The sequence below is a fragment of the Stylophora pistillata genome, chromosome 12 (assembly GCF_964205215.1).
Source record: "Stylophora pistillata chromosome 12, jaStyPist1.2, whole genome shotgun sequence".
NCBI lineage: Eukaryota > Metazoa > Cnidaria > Anthozoa > Scleractinia > Pocilloporidae > Stylophora > Stylophora pistillata.
Window position 1 is genome coordinate 14,065,912 of NC_142530.1, and position 22,897 is coordinate 14,088,808.

General features: G+C 38.2%; 1 protein-coding gene and 1 long non-coding RNA gene across 3 annotated transcripts; both read right to left on the reverse strand.

Moving 5' to 3' along the window:
* Positions 1 to 3,340: 3,340 nt before the first annotated feature.
* LOC111328987 (uncharacterized) lies at positions 3,341 to 5,376 on the reverse strand. The gene is made up of 3 exons (XM_022933550.2): positions 4,968 to 5,376; positions 4,338 to 4,491; positions 3,341 to 4,182 (listed from the first exon to the last, which is right to left on the reverse strand). The coding sequence occupies exons 1-3, from the start codon at positions 5,286 to 5,288 to the stop codon at positions 3,557 to 3,559; spliced, it is 1,101 nt and encodes a 366-aa protein (XP_022789285.1). The 5' UTR covers positions 5,289 to 5,376; the 3' UTR covers positions 3,341 to 3,556.
* Positions 5,377 to 12,778: 7,402 nt separating this feature from the next.
* On the reverse strand, positions 12,779 to 16,267 carry LOC148718906 (uncharacterized). Of its 2 annotated transcripts, none has more exons than XR_015994322.1 (2): positions 15,861 to 16,267; positions 12,779 to 14,689 (listed from the first exon to the last, which is right to left on the reverse strand). It is a non-coding gene; the product is annotated as an uncharacterized LOC148718906 (long non-coding RNA). The 2 variants fall into 2 exon arrangements; XR_015994321.1 differs by lacking the exon at positions 15,861 to 16,267 and adding an exon at positions 15,738 to 15,842.
* Between the last annotated feature and the right edge of the window lie 6,630 nt (positions 16,268 to 22,897).

Here is a 22,897-nt window from a genome sequence, read left to right on the forward strand (position 1 = left end):
TGTACTTTTGGTCAGGAAAGTTTGAGTTTCTGCATACCAAACCTAACTCTCTTAAAACTTAATGAAAAGAATCAAATATCCACTCCAGGAGTGACACTGTTTTAGCTTACTCTTTGCAATTCTGGCTCTGTCCTGCACAAAAATGTTGCCTTTTTCTGTTTGAATCGTATTAAAGGAGATTTCTAGAGTAGTCAATTCGCATTAATAGTATAAATGAAAAAACTATGCGCTTCTGATTGGCTTAAAACGGGTGCTTTCATATGTAACACAAGCGCAAAAGTTGTAGCACGAGTGCAAAGTTGTAAAACGAGTGCAAATTACAAATGGGCTCAGAGTGGTTCAAAAACAACAACCCGCTGGTCGGTGACTTACGTATTAACGTACTGGTCTCTGTAGCCAACCGTCGTCAGACTTGTGGATGATATTCGTAATATTTGGTGTCGGTAGCAGCGAAGGAGTTGAAAATTTCAATTGCAAGATGTCTGTGTTTGGAAATGCTTCATGCTTTCATCTGATTTTGATTACTTTCGAGAGGTTCATAGCAATCGAGTTTACCAAGCAATACTCAAACGTTATAACTGATAACAATTATTTAAAAACAGCAATGGTAGCATTTTGGATCTATGCTGTCACGTGTGGGATTTTTAGTGTGTTGAAAAACGTATCCAGTATTACTTCGCTATGTCATTCTACACCACGGAATTCTTCTCCACCAAAGCAAGATCTGCTCGTTTTGAATACTGCAGTCGACGAAAAGCGACTTCGTTGCCTCTTGTTTGGTCTGGAACAGCATGGATTGCTGAGAAACTTCTGATGGCTGTGGTTGTTGGTGGAAGAAGAAAAGGCTCTCGACAAGACTTAACTGCAGTTGTGCAGTTGTGATGTCGACGGACGAGAGTTGTAGCTCAAAGAGACTGTTCCTGCGGTGTCCTGTAATGGCTATGATGTGGCGGTTTGAAATCCCAGAGTTGGCCTGAGAGTGATCGCAGTAGCTTTTACAAAGTGACTTGTGTAAACTTGGATAAACGTGCTTATTCGCTGATATTTTTCATCATTTTAGTGAGACAGTGTATTCTAAGCGGTCGTGCTTCGTACCAAACTGCATCTTCGGCCGTGCTGTTTTTCTTCGGAGGCTAGAAAAAGGCAGTGCACTTCGGATTGACCCTCTGCAGGTATAGCTTCAGCGCCTTGTAGCTGTCACCTTGATCTCGGGTTTCATACATTCTTGCTTCTTTTCTTGTGCTTTCTACATCGTTCAATCCTACTGGATGATTCTTTGATATTTCATCGTGGCCCATTGTCACGTTCCTTCGTCCAGCCTCATCGATTTAAAACTTGAATCTCTTTGTCACCAAGCTTCTTTGACCTTGACGGCCCCTTCGGCAAACGAAAAGGACAACGTGAAACCAAACGATCCTCAGCAAGGAAAGTAGTTGAGACAAGGGAAAAACATTGCCAGATCTCAGCTTCTGGGGTCTTCCTCCTCTTAACTCGGAGCAATTGGTACCTCTTGAACGTAAAACATATGTTAAATACCTAGGTGTTCTAACTGACGATAATCTCTCCTGGAAGCACCATATTAACTACATTTCCACGAAAATAAGCAAAGGTATCGGTATTGTTGCAAGGCTAAGACACTTGGTACCGCTCACTACTCTTATAAACATTTACCGCTCGCTCATTGAACCGTATATTTCCTATGGTCTCGTTGCTTGGGGCCAAGCAGCGAATACTCATCTAAAGAAAATCGTCATTTTACAAAAGTGGGTTCTTCGTCTAATGTACTTTTCCGATTATACATCTCACAGTGCTCCTCTTTTTAGTCGTACGGGAATTGTACCGATAAAATGATGCTTTACTTCAAATTGGTTGCCTCTCTGTTACATGACATCAAAAATCGCTGTGCTCCTCCCAATATTTCTGAACTTTTTACTCACTCTGAACAGGTTCATTCCTACTCTACTCGTTTCTCAGTAGCTGGAAGCTTTTATATAAAACAGGCGAGCACAAATCATCAGTTGTTTTCCTTTTCTAGACTTGGTGCGAAAATATGGAATGGCATCCCCCCTGAAATTCGTAAGCTAAGGAAAGCACCTTTTAAACGTGAGCTAATTCACTTGCTTTTGGAAATTCTTGAAATTGAGGAGATGAATGTTGACTTGCGCTACCTTGACCTTTCTAGCTTATATTTGTATTTCAACTGATTAGCTTTCTCTTTGACCTGTTAAAAACTCCCTTGTGTGACTGGCCCAGTTAAAACCTTTAACATGATTATCACTACTATTATTTATAATTTATTTTTATTTGCTCATTTATTTATTTATTTCATTGTTGCGTGTATGTGTGTGTGTGTGTGTGTGTATGTGTGAGAGCCTATACAGTGTCAGTTTAGGTAGACCGCCTAGAATAGCTTTGCTAACTGCGGGCTACAAAAGCCTGAGCCTTTATTTCTTTAATTTTACAAAAATAAAGTCAATGTTGTTGTTGTTGTCCTCCTCGATAGCAGGTTTGTGTGAAACATCTTCTTTGCCACTTTGCCTAAGACTTTTTATTCGTGTATTTATCATCAAGTTTGATATTGAAAATCTTGGATCAGTGAAAATTTTTAGCCCTCTTTTTAAAGGAGGGGGGCGGGGGGCATTGAGGTATCTTTCTATAGAGTGACGGAATCCCAGTAAGGTAGATTTGCTGTAACCTTCGTCCTTTTTCGTTCTGGCCCTTGCATAGAACCCTCGTAGATTTTGATCTGGCAGGCCGATTTTCATAGTCTCAAGTGGGAATTGCACAAGCTGAAATTAACAGAAAAGGAAACGGTCTATCAAATCTGCTTTTTAAAGACCTTGAGTCTGAATTCATTTTAACCTCTTATCATGGTAAACGCTCTTTAACAAAGCAAATTCAAAACGTTTCGTCAACATTGTTTACGTACAACATTAAATGGGTTTCCACGGTTACAGATATTTTACTGAATAGTAAAGGCTTCAACAACTAACTTCGTCTTATTTTTAGCATTACGTGGAAACTTCCTAGGCATTTCCTCTTTTCTGGTAGAAAAGACTCCAGCCATTATTTAAGAAACAATTTCTTACGAAACATTTGCTTAATTGGAAACATTTGCCAACGTCAGCAGCGTACACCCATGGGCAATTAGTAGACACTGATTTGACTGATCAGAACGCGTTAAATCCCTTCCACCACGATTGGTCTCTTTCGTGATTATTGTGGTAGACGAGTTTTGCCACCCATGCGCGGGCGCGCAGGAACATAGCGTGATGCGCAGCCCGTGTGCGCGGTGACAATAGCAGGCATCGCTTTAATAGTGGACAATAAGACACCAAAATGCCATTAAAACGAAATAAATTTAATTCGGTTAGATATCATCATTCGCATTATTCAATCATTATGCTTTCACTATCTAATAACGTTTTCAAAATTTTTCTTAGCTCCTGATACAATTGCTTTAAAGGTTTGCTGTGTTTGCATAGTTTCTCTTTTATCTCAACACCTGACAGGAACTTGACAGCGCCTTTCCTTAGTTTTGAATTACAGTTTGTTTCTATCGCACCATCATCCAGATTGGTTTGTTCAGATAACAGTACCCCGCAATGCATTTCAAGCCAAGAGCGCGGCTGTCGTCAGAAGTTACGTAGTTGTTCGAGCCGTCAGTATGATCCCACATGTCAATCCACCTGTCAGTACCACCAAAGTTTTCAGATATCCCCCTGTCTGAGAAGAAGTGCCAACCGGATATTGTGACAAACCCAGTAGAGGGATTCCTCTTATTGTGGTCTGCCGGGCTGTACTTGTAAAAACCATGGATACTCCTTATCTCACGATAAGCTGTCCCCATCAAGAACTTCTCGAAGTCTGTTTTGTCTTTATTTGGAGCGCCCGCTTTCCTATTGTAAACAACCCGGATGGTGTTGACGTCACTGAACCGGAACATAACTTCTTCCCAGTCCCTCATGTCAGGGTGAATGTGACTCGCCGTATCTGCGTCTGTGGTTTTTGCTGCCGATACTGAGAATGCTGTTTTGATAAAGGATATGCTTTGGGACACCCTCGTGGCAATTAGTGTCCAACCTCCACCCTCGGTCTCCATGTCGCAAAAAGCTTGGAAAGAGTCATTTGTTGAGCCTCCGTTTGGATCGATCCAGTAAAGTCCATTACCCCGACGTTGACCTGAGAGAATGAAAAGTGATCAGGAATAATATTAAAAATTAAACCAAAATAAATTTTTGTCTTGATGAAGAGAAACGTTCGCACTCCCCTTTTTCTTCATAAGGACACGTTATTTTTTTTAATCAAATGATTGATTCGCTCAATCTCAAACTCACCCGCTTTTAAAATGTCGAGACAGTGACGTCCTGGTTCAGTAGCGACCACACCAATCAGCATTGATAGCCAAACTTTACCATTGCACCGTTCTGAGGCCTTTCGGGAAGGATTGTAGCGAACAGTGCCAGTAATGCTCGTTGTACATTTTTCACGCTAAACGCAAAAATGTGTGATAACAACAGGTTCATGAAGTCGATTTTATGTAGAAAACATTTGGTTTGGGGTGAACATGTTTTACTTTTAAGGGGCGAACTTATGACGGGACATGATTTATGTCAAAAATAGAGCAAGGCTTATTTCCGCATTTTATGGACTTGATTACTGGCTACATGTATTCATTGCAATTTCCTTTAAAAAGGTTTAGAATCTTTTCTAACAAGGTCTAACTGTTTTTGTTTATCAGGGCTCTTCGAGGCTTCTTTCCCGGATGCAAACATCGGCAGCTTTCTCTCCAGTTTGTCGTAAGATCCTTAAATTCCATAAAACTCTAAGGACATAAGTTAGGTAGAATGAGGTTGATGTCTTAGAGGTAGAAAACATTCTAAAAAGAATCAAGCCACGATTTTAGATAAAGATTCAAACAATGAGCCACAAGTAATTATTGATGCGCTAAGACAGATTTAGCTTACCATTACTCCGCTGTAAATGAAATCCTTATCCTCGTTAAAGTTAGTCGATCCAACAAATCGATCAGAGTCGCTTAGCTGACACTTGAATTTCTCTGAGTCGCCCTTCATGGTTCCAAAGTTATAAGATTGACATTGCTCTTCGTCCACACACTCAAGCTGACAGGAACTTTCCGAATCCACTTCTATTTCTCTAATCAGGCTTCCGTTCAGCTTCTGTCCTTCTATCTTGTCCGCAAAGTTAACAGCCCTCAGATCTGGCTCTGAAATGCGGCTTATGCCATATACAACGGCACAAAGTAGAAATGCAATACAGAGATGCATGTGTAGTCTTCAGCGTCAGAAAGTGTATTATGAAGAAGAATACATGCTTCACTTCTGGTGCCTAACTAGGTGAGCAGGTGCAATGAAATTGACCGATTGAAAACGATACAGGCTATTTGATATGATGCTTTTAAGGTGACCATAAGCTTAGGCCTGGTATCAAATTTCTTTCAACTCTTATAAGGATGCACTGTTGTCTCTTTCACTTAGACTATTTTACGCAGAGGGAGGTATGATTCATCTATTTTTCGTTCAAAAAGCCGAAATAAATTATAAAATGAGTTGTTAGTATTACCTAATATTCTCAACCAGATGAACGAAATTTTAAATTGTCTTTCACAGATATTTAAATATTCAGAAACACTGACTCTTTCTTCATCAAAATTTAATGGCATCTTTCAGATCCTCTTCGAAATATGAATTCTGTTAAGGTAAAAGTGAGAATCTAAACGTTTCTTGCATTCGAGTTACCCAATATTTTTAAGTCAGCTGCTAATTCAAGCCATTTTAAACTGGTTCATTAATTTTATATTTCACGGGAAACAAGGTACTCTGTCATAGCTCTCTGTGTCTACTATATTTCCCGGAGCCCCTTTTCACTTTTGAGTATTTATTTCCCTTAACGCTGTATTGCAGCGTTCTAATTAGAACATAAAATGATGAAAAGACAAATGAATATATATCCATTATTCTTTGCACATATTTCAAATTTCCACTCTTTTTCTCTTACTAATTAAACTTCTTTAATTTATTTTTCAAATGTGATCTTTATGCAGACTTGTGTTGCCCAATTGTTTAACCCTCAAGTTAGAAATGAGAGCATTTAAATTGAATACATGAATAAAGGATATGCTGCATTAGCTGTCTATTTAATAAAATTTTTCGTCTTATTTAATTTATACCTTTTACGACAGAAATCATTTAAATCGCAGCAAAGCGTTCAAGACTGTTTAAGGCAATAAGAGAATGTTTTTAACATGAGCCACCGGCTCGGAAGATTCGGCAACTACTTCCTACATTTTTGATTTTAAATAAAGTATCATTAAAGCCATTATCATTAAAATATGTTCAATGGACAAGTGAGACAGAAGAAATCATAAAATTTAATTAAAATCCTAACACGAGCCTCCCGGTTCGCTCAATTGGTTAGAGCGCCGGACTGTTGTGCCGGAGGTCGAGGGTTCGAGCCCCGGCCGGACCAACACTCAAGGTCTTAAAATAACTGAGGAGAATGTGCTAGTCCTCTCGGATAAGGACGAATACTCAGTAGGCCCCGTTTCCTGCATCTATTAATTGGTTAATTTGGTTAGGCAGGGGACGTTGAAAAATGCCAGAAGTATACAGATTAAGGTGTTCGACTTGCAGGCTTTACTGCTTTCTGATTGCGCGGATATCATTGCTATGACCGAGACCTAGCTTGATGATAATTTTCAAGATTCTGAACTGCATCTTAATGGTAACGATATCTTTAGGAAGGATAGGTGTGATCGTCGTGGTGGTGGAGTGCTTTTGGCCATCAGAGATCAGATTTCCTGTATATATAGGACAGACCTGGAAACGGAATCTGAGACGCTGGCTCTTGAATTCCACCCAAATCCTACTTGTAGTATTCTTCTCTCGGTGGTTTACAAACCTCTTAATGCAGATGAATCATTTTTGGCTGATTTTAGATATTCAGGCACGGGTTTGACAAACTTAGTGATCGTAGGAGACTTCAACTTTCCTAACATCAATTGGAACCTCGGATGCCCCACTGTGTCTCGGACCCTGAAACTGTGGAGTTCTGTAATGACCCGGATGATTTCTTTCTTCAGAAGAATAACCTTCATGTGACCAGTAATACTACTAATCCTGGCTCCCATGGGAATACCCTTGATCTTGTGCTTACCAATAATGAGTTTCTTATAAAAGACGTCTTGGTGCATCCAAATGAGTTTGACTCTGATCATTCCCTTTAACATTCAAGTTACATGTTAAGAAAACAAGGCCAAAACATGCTCAACGTAAAGTATATTGTTACAGAAAAGGAGATTTCAAAGGTTTGCGAGAGACATTAAGAGCTCTGCCTTAGGACCAGGTAACATCAGATACTAGTATTGATACTAGCTTAGAGAAATTCCAGAACATGTTATTTTGCGCTAGTGACCAGCACATTCCACAAAGAACTCTGAAACGGCGTTCTAGGCCTCCTTGGATTGATAACGAAATTATAAAATTGATTAGAAAGAAGAAGAAACTTTGAAAACGTTTGAAAACTAATGGATCTGCTGATTTTTTTCTGAAATTCAAGGATCTTAGAAGGATGACTAAGAAGCTTATTAATTCAAATTACCAATAGCATCTTCAGTCTTTGTCTGAAAAACTCCAAAAAAATCCCAAGCATTTCTGGGCATTCTATTCTACTAAATCTAAGAAAAAACGAATTCCGGAAACTGTTATTTCTGGAGACACCAGGTCTAGAGACTTGAATTCTAAGGTGGAACTATTTAATGTGTTTTTTCAATATGTGTACCCTAAATCAACAACTGATGTCAATCTGTTGGTCACAGATGTTGTTAACCCAAACTTGTTATTTTAAACTATAACAACGGCTCCAGACCTTGACGGAATCGTAAGTAGGATCAACATAAACGAGGCACCTGGTGTGGATAACTTACCTGCTCGTATCTTACGTACTTGTGCAAAAGAGCTCTCTTACCCACTTGCGAATTTATTTAATTTATCCCTGAGGGCAGGGAAAATTCCCACCTTATGGAAATCAGCCAATATTACCCCAATCCACAAGGATGATAGTAAGAAGCACTTAACCAACTACAGATCAATCTCTTTATTGCCAATCCCGGCCAAGTGCTTGGAGCCTATTTTACATTCTGCTATTCATTTATTTATCTCACCATTTTCAACTGATTGGCAACATAGTTTTGTTAAAGGTAGATCTTGTGAGACTCAACTGATTTTAACCCATCATGAATGGGCTACTGCCCTTGATGAAGGAAGACAAGCTGATGTAGTCTTCTTACACTTTTCCAAAGCCTTTGACAAAGTAAACCACTCAGTTTTGTTGAAAAAGCTGTGCAACTTTGGGATTATTGGATCATTATCACAATGGTGAGAAAGTTATTTAACCAATCGTCGACAGAGAGTTGTGCTGGATGGTATATCCTCTTCCTGGTCTAATGTCTCATCTGGAGTCCCTCAGGACTCTTTATTAGGGCTTTTATTTTTGGTCATATTTATTAGTGACCACCATGAAGTTGTTCTTCGTGGCAGTACGAAAAATGAAAGATAAGAAATGGTTAGATATTCTAGTCCTCTCGGATAGGGACGAATAAATGGAGGTCCCGTCTCCTGCAGGGTTAAGGGTAGGAGACGTTAATTTCCCATGCACGAGATTACTGTGTGGTGGATGTCCTCCCCTGGGGTGGGATGGGTGGGTTTACTGGGTTCGCGGTAATTGGCGCAAGCTGCCGCGTTGTCCCTGCCTTTCGGCGAAGTTAAATAAATAAAACTTCTAGTTTCTTCCTGGAAACTTCTGGATTGGAAGAGGTCACAGAGTTTAAAGACTTGGGAATTATTACTAATCAACACTTATAATGGAACCTACACATTTATTACGTTGTATCCAAGGCCAACAGAATGCTTGGCAATAAGAAATAGTACACAAACTGCAGTTACAAACATGACAGTAAAACGCATGTTGCAAAACAAGATTAGTAAACTTTACTTCACGTTTCTTATGTTTCGATAGACATCTTCAGAAGTGACAGTTAATAATACATGTGGCGACTAAGTTTAAATTTAAGATAAGTAACTAATTAACAAAACAACGAACAAAAGTTGAGAAGAAAAAAAAACAAAAAAATTTGCATATAGAAAGATGCAAACTAATACAGATAAAGCTTATCGCTGGTGACATTATCGTTTAGAGTAGGTTTAAGTTCTTGAATTAATAGTCTCCTTTATCTTGTAATGAGTATCAGAACGACCTTTTGTTAATATCTCAAAGTGGTCCCATTTCATTTTGCGTAAGTACTTACAACTACAATCTGCAATCTGGCATCATATCTTGTACGCATGCTCCAGCCCATCTCCAGGAATCAGTTCACTATCAAGGACTCTCAGTTTCGCGGACTAGGCTAAGACATATAACCATAACAATGAAATCGTGCTCGTTTGACATTAGTTCTTTGTTCAAATTTTCTAGGACCTCTATGTAAACCACTATTTTGATGGAGCTTCCTAATAAAAGATTGTTATTATTATTTAATTTGTTCACAAACGTTCCGCTAGATGAGACAATTCAAATTTGTCTAGACAAATTGTACGCTCTCTCCGATCCCCCAACAATGCCCCGCTCAGTCTTAAAAGTTCTACTTGAGTTTGCCACAAAGAAGAGCAGCTTCATATTTAATGGTCAATACTACGACCAAATTGACGGCGTGGCTATGGGCTCTCCTTTAGGTCCCATTTTGGCCAACATCTTTATGTGTCATTTTGAAGAGAAATGGGTCCTTAGCAACAACGCTCACCCTTCAGTTTGGTTTCGATACGTCGACGATACCTTCACCATATTCGACAATAAAAACACAGCAACCCAGTTTCTTCACTACCTCAATAACTGTCACGCAAATATCAAATTCAGCGTTGAATTTGAAGAGAACAGTACAATCCCTTTCTTAGACATCCTCATCAAACGAAACGATCACACTTTCTCGACATCTATTTACCGAAAGAAGACATTTACCGGCCTGTACACAAAATGGGATTCCTTCACACCATGAAAATACAAAGTAAAACCTCATCCGCACACTCACTTTTCGTTGCTTTCGCATCTGTTCGTCACCTTCTCTTTTGCGATCCTGTCTGGGTGAACTGAGCAAGTTGTTGCTACAGAATGGCTATCCTGCTGGAGTTGTAAATTACAACATCAATGATATTTTGATCAGACAGCAAAACAGACCGATTAATCCAACCACCACAGTTCCCAAAAGGAAAACAATCTTAGTTTTACCTTTTTAGGGATGCAAAGTAGAATTGTTACCAAACAACTTAAGACCTGCATTAATAAATTTTATGGTTGCATTGATGTTATGGTGATTTTTCAGAGCGCTCATCGCATCTAATCCTTTTTTCCGTACAAAGATAAAATCAACCGTTCCCAAATGTCAAAGGTTGTCTATTAGGCCAGCTGTTGGGACTGCCCGGATTTTTACATTGGAAAAACAAAACGTAGATTGCATGACAGAAAAACTGAACAAGTGCCTGTCATACATCTGCTATCGCAGACCACGTCACGTCAACTGGTCATAACAGACCAAGTCACGTCAACTGGTCAGAACGTGAAATGGAACCACTTTGAGATATTAACAAAAGGTCGTTCTGACCTTGTAAGATAAAGGAGACTATTAATTCAACAACTTAAACCTACTCTAAACGATAATGTCACCAGCGATAAGCTTTATCTGTATTAGTTTGCATCTTTGTATATGCAATTTTTTTTTTGTTTTCTTTTCTTCTCAACTTTTGTTCGTTGTTTTGTTAATTAGTTACTTATCTTAAATTTAAACTTAGTCGCCACGTGTATTATTAACTGTCACTTCTGAATATGTAGGTCGAAACATACGAAACGTGAAGTAAAGTTTACTAATCTTGTTTCCCAACATGCGTTTTACTGTCATGTTTGTAACTGCAGTTTGTGTGCTATTTCTTATCAAGCTACGATGGCCAAAGATAAAGAATTTTTATGCTTGGCTTAATTAAAAGAACTTGTAAAGGTTTGGATGACCCTATGACCTTGCGTACTCTTTATTGCTCATTGGTTCGCTCAAACCTGGAATACAGTTCGTTGGTGTGGTCTCCCTATACAAAAAGAAATATTGATAAGCTGGAAAGGGTACAGAGAAGAGAAACTAAATTTATCTTAGAGAGCGATGATCCCTATGACATTCGTTTGAGGAAGTTAAACCTCATGTCAATGGAGAAGAGAAGATTACTGACTGATGTGCCATTCTTATATAAAGTACCTAATGGCAACATAGATATTGGCGTCAGTAAAATTATAGATTTCCACTCTGAAGCAGGCCGCTTTTCACTTAGGTTTAAGGACTTTTTAACTTAAAATAAGAAATATTCAAGAACTATATAGTGTCTTTAAGTATAGTTTTTTCCCGTGATCGAATAACTGACATGTGAAATCAGTTATCTTTCGATATTCGTTATTCTGATAATGTAAATATTTTTAAGTCTAGAGTTAAGAAATTTATTGGTGATTCTTACGTATTTCTCCTTTTCATAAATGCAATTCTTTAATTTATTATCTTTAGTGTATTTATATTAGTTCATAGGTGATCTGTTTTTATATGGGGTTTAGAACTCCTTTGCAGATTATCCTTTGGCCTTTTAGACCGTACATTGTAATAAATAATAATAATAATAATAATAATAAAAGAACCCACTCACGAGATTACTGTGGTGTGGTCTGGCCTGTTTACTGGGAATCGGGAGGGTTGTGGTCTGGCCTGTTTACTGGGAATCGGGAGGGTTGTGGTCTGGCCTGTTTACTGGGAATTGGGAGGGTTGTGGTCTGGCCTGTTTACTGGGAATTGGGAGGGTTGTGGTCTGGCCTGTTTACTGGGAATTGTGAGGGTTGTGGTCTGGCCTGTTTACTGGGAATTGGGAGGGTTGTGGTCTGGCCTGTTTACTGGGAATCGGGAGGGTTGTGGTCTGGCCTGTTTACTGGGAATTAGGAGGGTTGTGGTCTGGCCTGTTTACTGGGAATCGGGAGGGTTGTGGTCTGGCCTGTTTACTGGGAATCGGGAGGGTTGTGGTCTGGCCTGTTTACTGGGAATTGGGAGGGTTGTGGTCTGGCCTGTTTACTGGGAATTGGGAGGGTTGTGGTCTGGCCTGTTTACTGGGAATTGTGAGGGTTGTGGTCTGGCCTGTTTACTGGGAATTAGGAGGGTTGTGGTCTGGCCTGTTTACTGGGAATCGGGAGGGTTGTGGTCTGGCCTGTTTACTGGGAATTGGGAGGGTTGTGGTCTGGCCTGTTTACTGGGAATTGGGAGGGTTGTGGTCTGGCCTGTTTACTGGGAATTGTGAGGGTTGTGGTCTGGCCTGTTTACTGGTAATTGGGAGGGTTGTGGTCTGGCCTGTTTACTGGGAATTGTGAGGGTTGTGGTCCGGCCTGTTTACTGGGAATTGCGAGGGTTGTGGTCTGGCCTGTTTACTGGGAATTGGGAGGGTTGTGGTCTGGCCTTGTTCAAATGTCAAGTGTAAATGGTGAGGTATTAGTAGTTCCTATGTCAACAGAAAAATTATAAACATCATCATAATGTTGTTCATAAGGTGATAAGGATTAGGGGACAAAGGAGATAAAGTATGCTACTTGAGAAAATCAAACAACGTTCGCTACTGGAACAAATACACTTGCCAGCTGAAATCAAGTAGGAGTTAATCCAGTGATGTAAAGAAAGTAAAGTTAACGATTTAAATTCCAAGTTGTAAGTCCACGTTTAAAGGTTTAATTTACAATGTGCTTTTACCATAATGATTACAACAAACATCCTTCCATTAACCTAAAGCCCACCACAACTAGTGAACTGGAGAGTATTTGTAACATGTTCGCTTCAAAGAAAGCTCCTGGCTCTGACAGTATCCGAATGCATGTCATTAAATATTCATTTCACCTTATTTCCGCTGCTCCTTTGGCAGATATCATCAATATATCTTTACTAAAAGGCATTTTCCCGGACAAACTTAAAATCGCTAAAATCATTCCCATCTTCAAGGCAGAGGATCCTAGCTTTTTTGTAAACTACAGACCCATTTCTTTATTGTCTCATTTTTCCAAATTTTTCGAAAAAGTCATATATGGTAGAATTTTCCGAAAAACACGATATACTTTACCGCTGTCAGTTCGGATTTCGGAAAAATCACTAAATAAAGAGCTTTAGATTCGAGTACGAGAACGACTACGAGTACGAGTTTACTAGTGTGCTCACATTGCGCATGCGTAGCTCTCCGTGACACTGTCACGGGAGCGGGAAACTCGTCGTGTGCTGCTCGTCGACAACGAGATTTTGACCAGAAGTCCTCCTCCAGAGAACGAGTTTCGAAAGGTGAATATTTTGTATTTTAAACTTACCCTAGTCTTTTTCTAAGTCAGCAAAAGCAAACATAAAGCCGTATACAGAGGTTTTATCGAATTGAATGTTATTACAAACCGTGATTCCATTCGTTTTTGATACTTTTTGGTCGACCTATTTTCAAGAAATTCTATGGTCTACACACGTAAACGACATATCGCCAGTCGAATAAATTCAAATTGAAAAATGAGGGCCTTAAACAGCACTTTCACCCTTTGAATTTTAACCATGCATGAGAGATATAAACAGTGGGTTGTTGTGATGTGGTTGACACTTTCCCGACTTTCTTCAATTCGTAGCGATGGCGAAACAAGAACTTTTTAATTGGAAAGGAAACACGAAACTATGCTTCTCAGAGAAGTACTGGTTGAAGAGCCTCACAAGTACTGACCAGATTTAAAAGAGACAGGTATATCTTGGACGAAAATCGCCGAACACTGTGATATTAGCTTCTCATTAATTATTGTCATATTAATACCATTATATTTATGAAATGAAAACTAAGGAAGAGTTTGTATGGTAAAATATCTGAATACATTATTTTTACATCTTTTTACAAATATATATGTAGTTGTGTCATATAAATGTACTGTATTATTATTACAAAGTCAGTTCAGCTGTTTTGAAATTAAAAATTATACCTATATACAATTTTGATTTTCTCAATTAAATTAATTTAGATTTGAAAATTCTCCAGTAAGGAAAAGAAATTGATGGCCATGGATCCACATCCCATATTCATCAATTACTCCTTTCTTAGCTAACTATACATAGAAATTTACAAGCAGAAAATGTAATTACAATATTATAATTTGGTTCAATTCTTCTCTTTTATCTTCTCATCACTTTGCCAAATTGCATTGCTTAAATGTAGCCAAAGTTACTACTAACTATGATGTAGCAAATCAAGAGCTTTAAACCTGAAAATAATCATCTAATGTAGGAGGTTCAACATCAAAATAGGTGCTTGTAGTTGATTCCTAAGCAGAGCACACACTGAATACATTACACCTACTGGACTTAATCCAATTTTTAAGTTCTTCTTAAAATCTAGGAAAGCGAAGTATGTTACTATGTTGCTAAACACCCACTCCACAGCTTCCCTGATTTTACTTCATCCTTGAAGATGAATTCTGAGTGGATAGGCAAGGTCGCCATATATACACAGTGGTTGTCCACTGGTATCAAATGAATGCTGCTGAAGGTTACGAAGGAGGCCAGACATTCTTAACATACCATCATCATGCCTTTTACCCTCTGAAATGAAAATTTATGGAGTAAACATACTTGGATTTATAACAGTAGCTAGTGTTATAACACTCTTGTAGCTGCAGGTAACTGTTGAGTTACAGACTGTGATTTAATTTAATTTTTTTTTTCAATTTTCCAAGTTAACTGGTTAATAGCCATTTTGATTTAGTAGGGGCTGGGTTATAGATATTTGTGTAAGGATTCAAGGGTAGGCTACAGTTAATGAAGCTCTTACCAAGGGGCTGACTACCAAAAATGTTTCCTGAAAGATTTGATCTTTCCAGCCCACTCCTGTAGGTGTAGATACTGTAGATCCTCAAATATAATAGTGCCCAGGGAGCTTAATTCAAATTTATGAGAAAATGGGGGTGCTTATTCAAGGGGGGGACTTATTTAATTTTTCCTAAATGGTGGCCTGACATGACCATTTTTTAATACATCATCTACACATAAACAAAATTAACTATTTATTTACATAAAAAACTGATCCTAGAGTTTAACTCACCATTAGTGCAATGTACAAATCTAATACTACATGATGAAAACTATGCATCCTTTGCTGTCTCAGTACTCATCCACAAAATGAGGGGAGGGGAGGGGGCACTTATTTGAGGGGAGTACTTATTTTAAATTTTTGGTCGATAGGAGGGGTGCTTATTCGAGGGGTTGCTAATTCGAGGATTTGCGGTGGTGACACTTCAATTCAGTTTCAAATCTGGGGGCTTAAATAAGGGGAGGCATTACAGCAGAACGATGCAAATAATCGTATTAGCTTACCAACTGGTCCATACAAATTGGCTATTAAACCATTTGGCGCAACAAATGATTGAAACTTTAGGGTATGTACCCTTTTGTACCCATTGGGTACACGCTGGTTCTCTCCTAGGCGAAAAATTGGGCGAACTGTCAAGTCTATAAACCCCTAGCAATTCTCAAGAGCCGTTCCCTTTCCATGGACAGCAAGAGCAAAGTCTTCCAGATGTTGGCTACTCAGCCAGGGTTGATCGAGATCTCTGAGCAAGTATCCATGGTTTGTGTAAATAAAGCTAATCACCTCGTTTAAGATTAAGTTCAGCTCGGGCACTGAACGACCAAAGCGAGGAATCATATCCGAGAGACGACATAGGTAAGAAAAAAGTTTCAATAAAATAAACAGTCCTTTCGTTCCTGAACATACCGTGCTATTGGCACAAGTAAACATTTCTGGAATTGCTAATGCCCGAAGAAGGAGAGGCAATCCTGCGATGCCAAACCTGAGCTCGGCTTCAAACTCTTCAGGAGAAATAGGGTCAAAAACATCGTCAATCCTTTCATACTGCTTGTAAGGATGTTGCCTTCTCATCGTTGTGATTTCATAAATCGCCAAGGAGGTAGACGGATGGTTCTAGGATAGTTTTTTTTGGCTAAACATGGCGAGATTGTTACAGTAAAACCCTCGCACTCGGATCGATACATTTGTTTACAATCTAAAGTTACAATTTTCGTCAGCACGACTACGAGTACGAAATACTAGTGCCAGATCTCGCGCGGTTAAAACTCGTTCTCGTACTCGTTCTCGTACTCGAATCTAAAGCTCTCTAATATCGCACGCTCTAATTCATTTGGTGAATGAAATTGCATCTGCAATCGACCAACACCAAACAACGGTGGGTTTTTTCCTAGATCTTTGCAAAGAATTCAACCACCAAATCTTGTTTGCCAAATTGGAGCACTATGGTATCCGTGACGTGGCTCTGCAGTGGCTTAAAAGCTACTTTTCTTTCCGCCAGCAATTTGTCCAATTCAATCAAACTTGCTCTCCGATGCAAACCATCAAGTGTGGTGTCCCTCAAGGTTCGATTTTAGGCCCACTATTGTTTATTCTATACATTAATTACCTTCCTAATGCCTCTGAATTATCAGACCCTCTACTTTTCGCTGATGACACCAGTATCTTTTATTCTCACTCAAATCTAAATTGCTTAGAATCTATACTTAATGATGAACTTCAAAACATTGACGTTTGGCTAAAATGTAACAAGCTTTCAATTAATGTAAAGAAAACCAATTATATAATTTTTAAACCCAGACAGAAGAAATTTAACTGCAGCATTTCTCTCTCCTTTGGAGGTAAACCCCTATAACAAGCTAATGTAACTAAATTCCTTGGAGTCTATATTGACAATCATCTCACCTGGAAATACCATATCAGCTATGTATGTAAACAAATCGCTAAATCAATAGGTATTATATTTAGGTCTCGCTTTTCCTTATCCTCTGCAACCAAGCTCACTTTGTATTACACCTTAGTTTATCCTTATATCGTCTATTGTAACTGCGTCTGGTCGTCCACATACGTATCTAACTTAAATAGAATTTATTATTTGCAAAAGCGAGCTGTGCGGGCTATCACCGACTCAGACTATCGAGACCACTCTGCCCCTTTATTCTCCAAACTAGGAATTTTAGATATTTTCCAAGCCAATACGTTTGAAATCGCTAAATTTATGTTTTATTTCAAAAATAACTTATTGCCCCCATTGCTTCTCGATCTTTTTATAAGGAATAGCCAAATTCACAACTATGGTACCAGAACAGCCAGTAATTATCGAACGCATTTGTGCCGTACAAATGTCAAGCAGTTTACAGTTCTCTACCAAGGTCCTAAAATTTGGAACTCTCTCCCTATTTCAGTCACTCGTTTGTCGAACTTTCTCAGCTTTAAAACGAAATTGCAAGAGTTTTTACTTAAATAATCACTGAATTGGCCAAGCCGCACATTCGCAGCACTTTTTTTTTACTTAATTTATTATTGTAAGTGAGGTGGCTCTCCCATAAGCCTGGTGGCTTCTTGGGTCTCCTCGCCTTCTAACTGTTATCGCAATAATTAACTATTTTTTAATTGTTAAAATAAGGCAAATAAAGATGATGATGATGATGATGATTCCTTTTTCAAACTTTATCGCTAGTACCAGCATCGTATTCGCTGCTTTCGCTTACGCGATTTTATATCATGAAACTCGTCACCACCAAAGGGAGATAAACGCACAGCAATTTCCCCCAAGAAGAAGAAGTGGAAAGATTTGTCAAAGAAAGCAAAGGAAGATAGAAGCACAGCAAATGCCCCAAGAAGAAGTGGAAAGATTTGTCAAAGAAAGCAAGGCACTTAAGACAACTGTGTTAGTGGTTGGAGCTTTTTTTTGTCTCTCTTCCTCCAGTTTTTGCATATCTAACATTTTTAGCCCTGTTTAAAATCTGCATCCAGCTATTCAGTGAAGGAGAGACTGAAAAAAAAAATTCGCACTGTTCATTTTTTTCTCACTTGATAAACTAAAACCTTATATTGTTGTCTTCTATGACGAGTATATATTCGAGCCAGAGTTAGTGCGCTACGTAACTGAACTGATAAACCATAGTCTTCACTGCAAGTGAAGACGAAAACTCCCTCAAGAGCGAGAACAACATAAGCTCCAGCATAAGTTCCTTAAGGCCTTCCTGCTGCCTTAATGATAATCATATTAAAATAAAAAGTGATAATGATAATAATAACGATGATAATAGTAATGACCATGAAGACGACAATTATAAAAATTTGTACTCCATAAAAAGTGCGATGGTCACGTGATTGGTTGCCAGAATGTTCTCATCATAGAAAAAGATTATGATCTTCATAGCTAAAGCAAAGATCAAATTATGCATGGTAAAAATCTTTAATTAACAACCATAGATGATAATAGTTTATGATTGATCTTTGAATATTGTCTTTTTTCGGGCGATTTGATGGAACGCCACCCTCTTGTAAAAGTGTTACCGTAGGCGTGACTTATATTGACTCTTAATTGTTCAAATTAAGGAGGTCGCTAATTTTGATTTGCACGGGGATTTTAAATTCACTTTCAATGATTCTTCTTGGAATTTTACCTTCTTTCGGGCGATTTGATTGACCGGTACTTTCATGTACATGTGCTTCCACTTGACATTTTCTCGCTCATTAGTGTCCGAAATTTCGAATTGTCTTGTTGAGTTTAAAGTTAATATATTTTTGTTGAAAATTACGAAGGTAAGACTGGAATAGAAAATAAAAAAATGAGAAAAGCTAGAAAACAAAGAAATAAAGTAAAATAGAAACTCTTGTGCACAAAGACGGCGTTTTATAACCGATCGCCCGAAAAATTCAAGTGGAAACACATTTACACTTAAGTGAGGCAGGTCAATGAAAGCCAATTCATTTTCCGCAGGTTCAGCTAAAATTCACTTGGCTAATAGTCATATTGGCATCCAGCCAATCAAATTTCCACGTGCTTAATTTACTAACGCTCTAAAGATGACCAGCACAGAAGGCTACAAGAAGGAGGTTAGTTGCATCATCAGCATTGTCTTTAACTGCATCGCTTTTCCCTTCACAATTCTGCTTAACGTACTGGTCGTAATAGCTGTGAAACGAAACCGGCTCGACTCCGAACCAACCGCAAGATCTTGCTGGCCTGTCTGGCGGTGACTTACGCATTAACTGGTCTCCTTGGCCAGCCGTCGTTCAGGAAGGAGGATGTGGAGGATATTTCAAATATTAGACCTCAGTAGCAGTCAAACAGTACTGAAAAAAAGTTCCATTTCATGTTTATGGCTGTTTTGATGATGGCTTAATACCTTCATCTGATGTTAGTTTCTTCATTTTGAGAGGCTCCTGGCGATCAAATTTACCATAAAACACTCAAACATTTTAACTAATAATAGTATAAAGTTAGTAGCGGTAGTAGTTTGGATCTTTGCCTTCATCAATGCGATTGTCAGCGTGTCAGAAATGAAATGAAATGAAAATTAATTGCCTTAATTCCTAGTTCATGTATCGTTTTCGTTACCTTCGCTTATGTGATTTTATATCAAGAAACCCGTCGCCTTCAAAAGAAGATGAAAGGACAACAACTGCCGCCAAGAAGAAGTGGAAAGATTTGCCAAAGAAAGCAAGGCGAAAACTGTGTTAGTGGTTGGAGCTCTTGTTGTCTGCTTTCTTCCAGTTCTTTTCTGCATTATTACGTCAGGACATATCTGCCCTGTCGACAGTCAAGTTTGGCGAACATGTATCATGTTCAATTCACTTTTAAATCCAATGATTTACTGTTTCAGACAAAAGGAATTGCGGAAGTTTATGTTTAGGAAAATAACCCAGGTCGTGCATCCAGCTATATCTAGTGAGGAAGGAGCTGAAAAACCTAATCGATGAACTAAACTTTTAATTGAGATGGAGACAGAGTGCTAAGTTTTGAATAAACCATAGTTTCTACTGTCAAGAATGAGTGAAGACGCAAACTATTTCAAAAGCGAGTATAACATAAGCTCTAGCGTCAGTTCCTGTAGTCCTTCTGTCGCCTTAATCAATGATAATGAAGTTAAAAAATTAAAATGATACTGATGATAATAGTGTCAGAAATTTCGAATTGTTTTTCTTGAGGTTAAAGTATTTTTGTTAAAATTACGAAATAAGTTTAAGGTCGACTCTAAGAAAGGTAGATTAGATCACCCCTGATGAGGCCACTAGACAGGAGTGTGTCGAGACGTTGGGTTTATGAATTATACCTTCTGGCTAACATCCATTAAATCTTTGAAATAGAATAGCATCAAACGATATCCGATTGTCCACCTGGTTGCTTTATGAAGTTTAATATCACCACTTATGATTAAACTCCAACTTAAAATAAACTATACGCATAGCTGCGTGAACTCGGGCTTTCAATATCGCACTTCTGAAGTTATCTTTTGGGGACTCCAAAAATCAAGCCCTCGTCCTCAAATTCGAGTACTATAAAGGCATCGAATTTTTCATTTTTAAATTCAAGCATCTTAAAGGACTTTCAAGGCTTTTACGAACCCTGAGTAGGTAATGTATTTGACTTTAACTGCAAGGAGAAGGGAATTTTTTATCTATTATAGGTACCGAGTCATAGTCTGTTGCCAAATGTTCACCCAAGGGGAGTTTTCAGAAATCAATAGTTTGAAGCAATATTACTGTTCAATAATTCATATTATTTTTAATAGGAAAATCTCTAAATATTGAATATTGCTAATGGCTGCAACAAGAGAAGCAGTGCTATTTACAGTTTTAGTATATCAAATTAGAGGCACTTGACTTTCATTAAATACCAAGAGGGAATACACATATTTTGACCTTTTTGTGGGTTTGAAAATACATGTCATACAAAAAACTGAAAACCACATCAAAAACCCTGTGCATTCACTATTATTTCTAACAAGATTTTCGAGAATTGATTTGCTGTCAACTGAATCAGACAATATTCCTTAACTGTAATCACTTTTAGGATCTAAACTTACTTCAGTTCCACAAACATCAACAGTTTTTGGCTAATCATCCGGACGGTAAATACTTGTTTAAAGATGAATTTTCATATAATCTTTTGCCATACTGAGTCTCAGTGAGTCTGAGTAACATTAGATAAGGGATTTGAATTCCAGTAACCACACGATTTTATTATGGGGTAGCAGAGTGAATAGATAGCCACAGCACAACTCACATTGAACTTTCTGGTTTCACAGGCGGGCATGACTCTGAAAAAGAGTACTATTTTGAACTTTATTAATTTTAACCCCTTTCAACTTAAATATATCATTGTTATGTATACTCAAGCAGCACACATGTACCTTGAGGATAGCTTCTACCATAAATATCCCTTGCATGAGAATCAAATATTTTCAAGCCCACATTACCTTTACAATAGATAACAATTGCAGTACACCCTATTGTCAAGACAAAATTGTTGAAATTTTTTAATATAACTGATTGAAAGGCTCTATCTGGGGAGGTACAGTACTGATATCCTTCTATTGTAGCTTCTTGATGAATAGTACCAGTATAGCTTTCACTGTACTGAAGTTCATAGTCAGTCTCGAACATATTTAAAGTGTGGGTAAATGTCTGCATTAAAAATGAATGTCTAGTTAACTGAGACAAACTTGGATACAACTGATTTCCAACATTCGTTATTGACACAAGATCATTAGTAGAACTGATTCCTTGTTTGTTATTGTAAATCAAAGAGCATAAACTCATAGCAATACAATGTTGTCTTGAATTTTGTCCAAATATCAACTCATTAGCTTGGCTATATGGTGCCATTATTGTTTTGCTAGGGTCAATTTACATTAGAGTGAAACCAGGCTTTTTCTCTATAATTATCTGAACAAAGTTGAAATTAACGTATGTCCGACTCTTATAAAGACATGGGTCTATTGCAAGAAAACATTGATAAATACCGACTAGCTCACAATTTCAATTTTCAATTTATCAATTTTCTTTATTTCACACTATAATCTATACTTCAATTTAATTATCCTTTGATATACCCTCACAGAACGATTCAAAAAATACTTCTTCTCATGTTGTGTAACTTTACCCTCTTCTTATTAAGCTTACAAACATTCTTTGTAACTCTTCTAACCTTCATATAACGACGTAGCCAAGAGGACTTCGGTATGCTTACTAGTAGACGAATACGCTCATAAACAAATTCCTTTAGTTTTCTGCCCTTTCTTCTGAGACGTTTCAGAGCAGCTTCTTGTTTTCTACTGGGTTCGCGATCACGTCTAAATACACGGTTGTGTTTACATGTAAACATAATATGACAGAGCTCGTTTAAAATATAGCAGGTTTCACTTGATATTCCTCGATAGAAGGTTCACTCGCAAAGGATCGCTCGTAAATTGATATCTCGTAAAGTTCGCGGACCGACCCGTTCCCAAAACGCTCCACAAGTTTTACTGTGGGTCTACCGCGAACGGTGTTTGACTTTCTTTGTATCTTGAGCGTAATAGCCATCGAATTTCCTACTCGTACATCAGGCAAGAAATTGTCCACGAAGGCAGCCATTGCTTTAAACCGTGCGCTCTAGGGTTAATTTTACGCATGCGCTTTAACTTCACGCATGCGCTGTAGTGGAACTGCGTTTAGTGACTGAACGCAAAAAAATAAAAAACAAGCCGAATTTAAACCTCGGGCGTTTCCTTCGGAAGGCCCGAGTAAAAACCCCTCTTGCTAACGTAAAAATGTATCTTAGCCCTCAGAGAGACTGTACCTTAAGGAAAAATTTAGGTTAAAAAGAAAAAAAACACTGGATAAGTTAATATTTTCTTAAATATGGGAGTTTATCATTCGCAATCAGGGCCAATCTCATCGTAATTTTCCCTTTCTAACTCTTCCCTGTCTTTTATTTTCACTATTTTCTA

Bases quoted from the DNA above. Each gene is read 5' to 3' on its own strand.
- LOC111328987 (XM_022933550.2), bottom strand. From the start codon at position 5,288: ATGCATCTCTGTATTGCATTTCTACTTTGTGCCGTTGTATATGGCATA. The intron at 4,492-4,967 runs GTAAGCTAAATC...TTTTGCGTTTAG, and splicing joins TCATTTACAGCGGAGTAATG to CGTGAAAAATGTACAACGAG. The intron at 4,183-4,337 runs GTGAGTTTGAGA...TCATTCTCTCAG, and splicing joins TCTCGACATTTTAAAAGCGG to GTCAACGTCGGGGTAATGGA.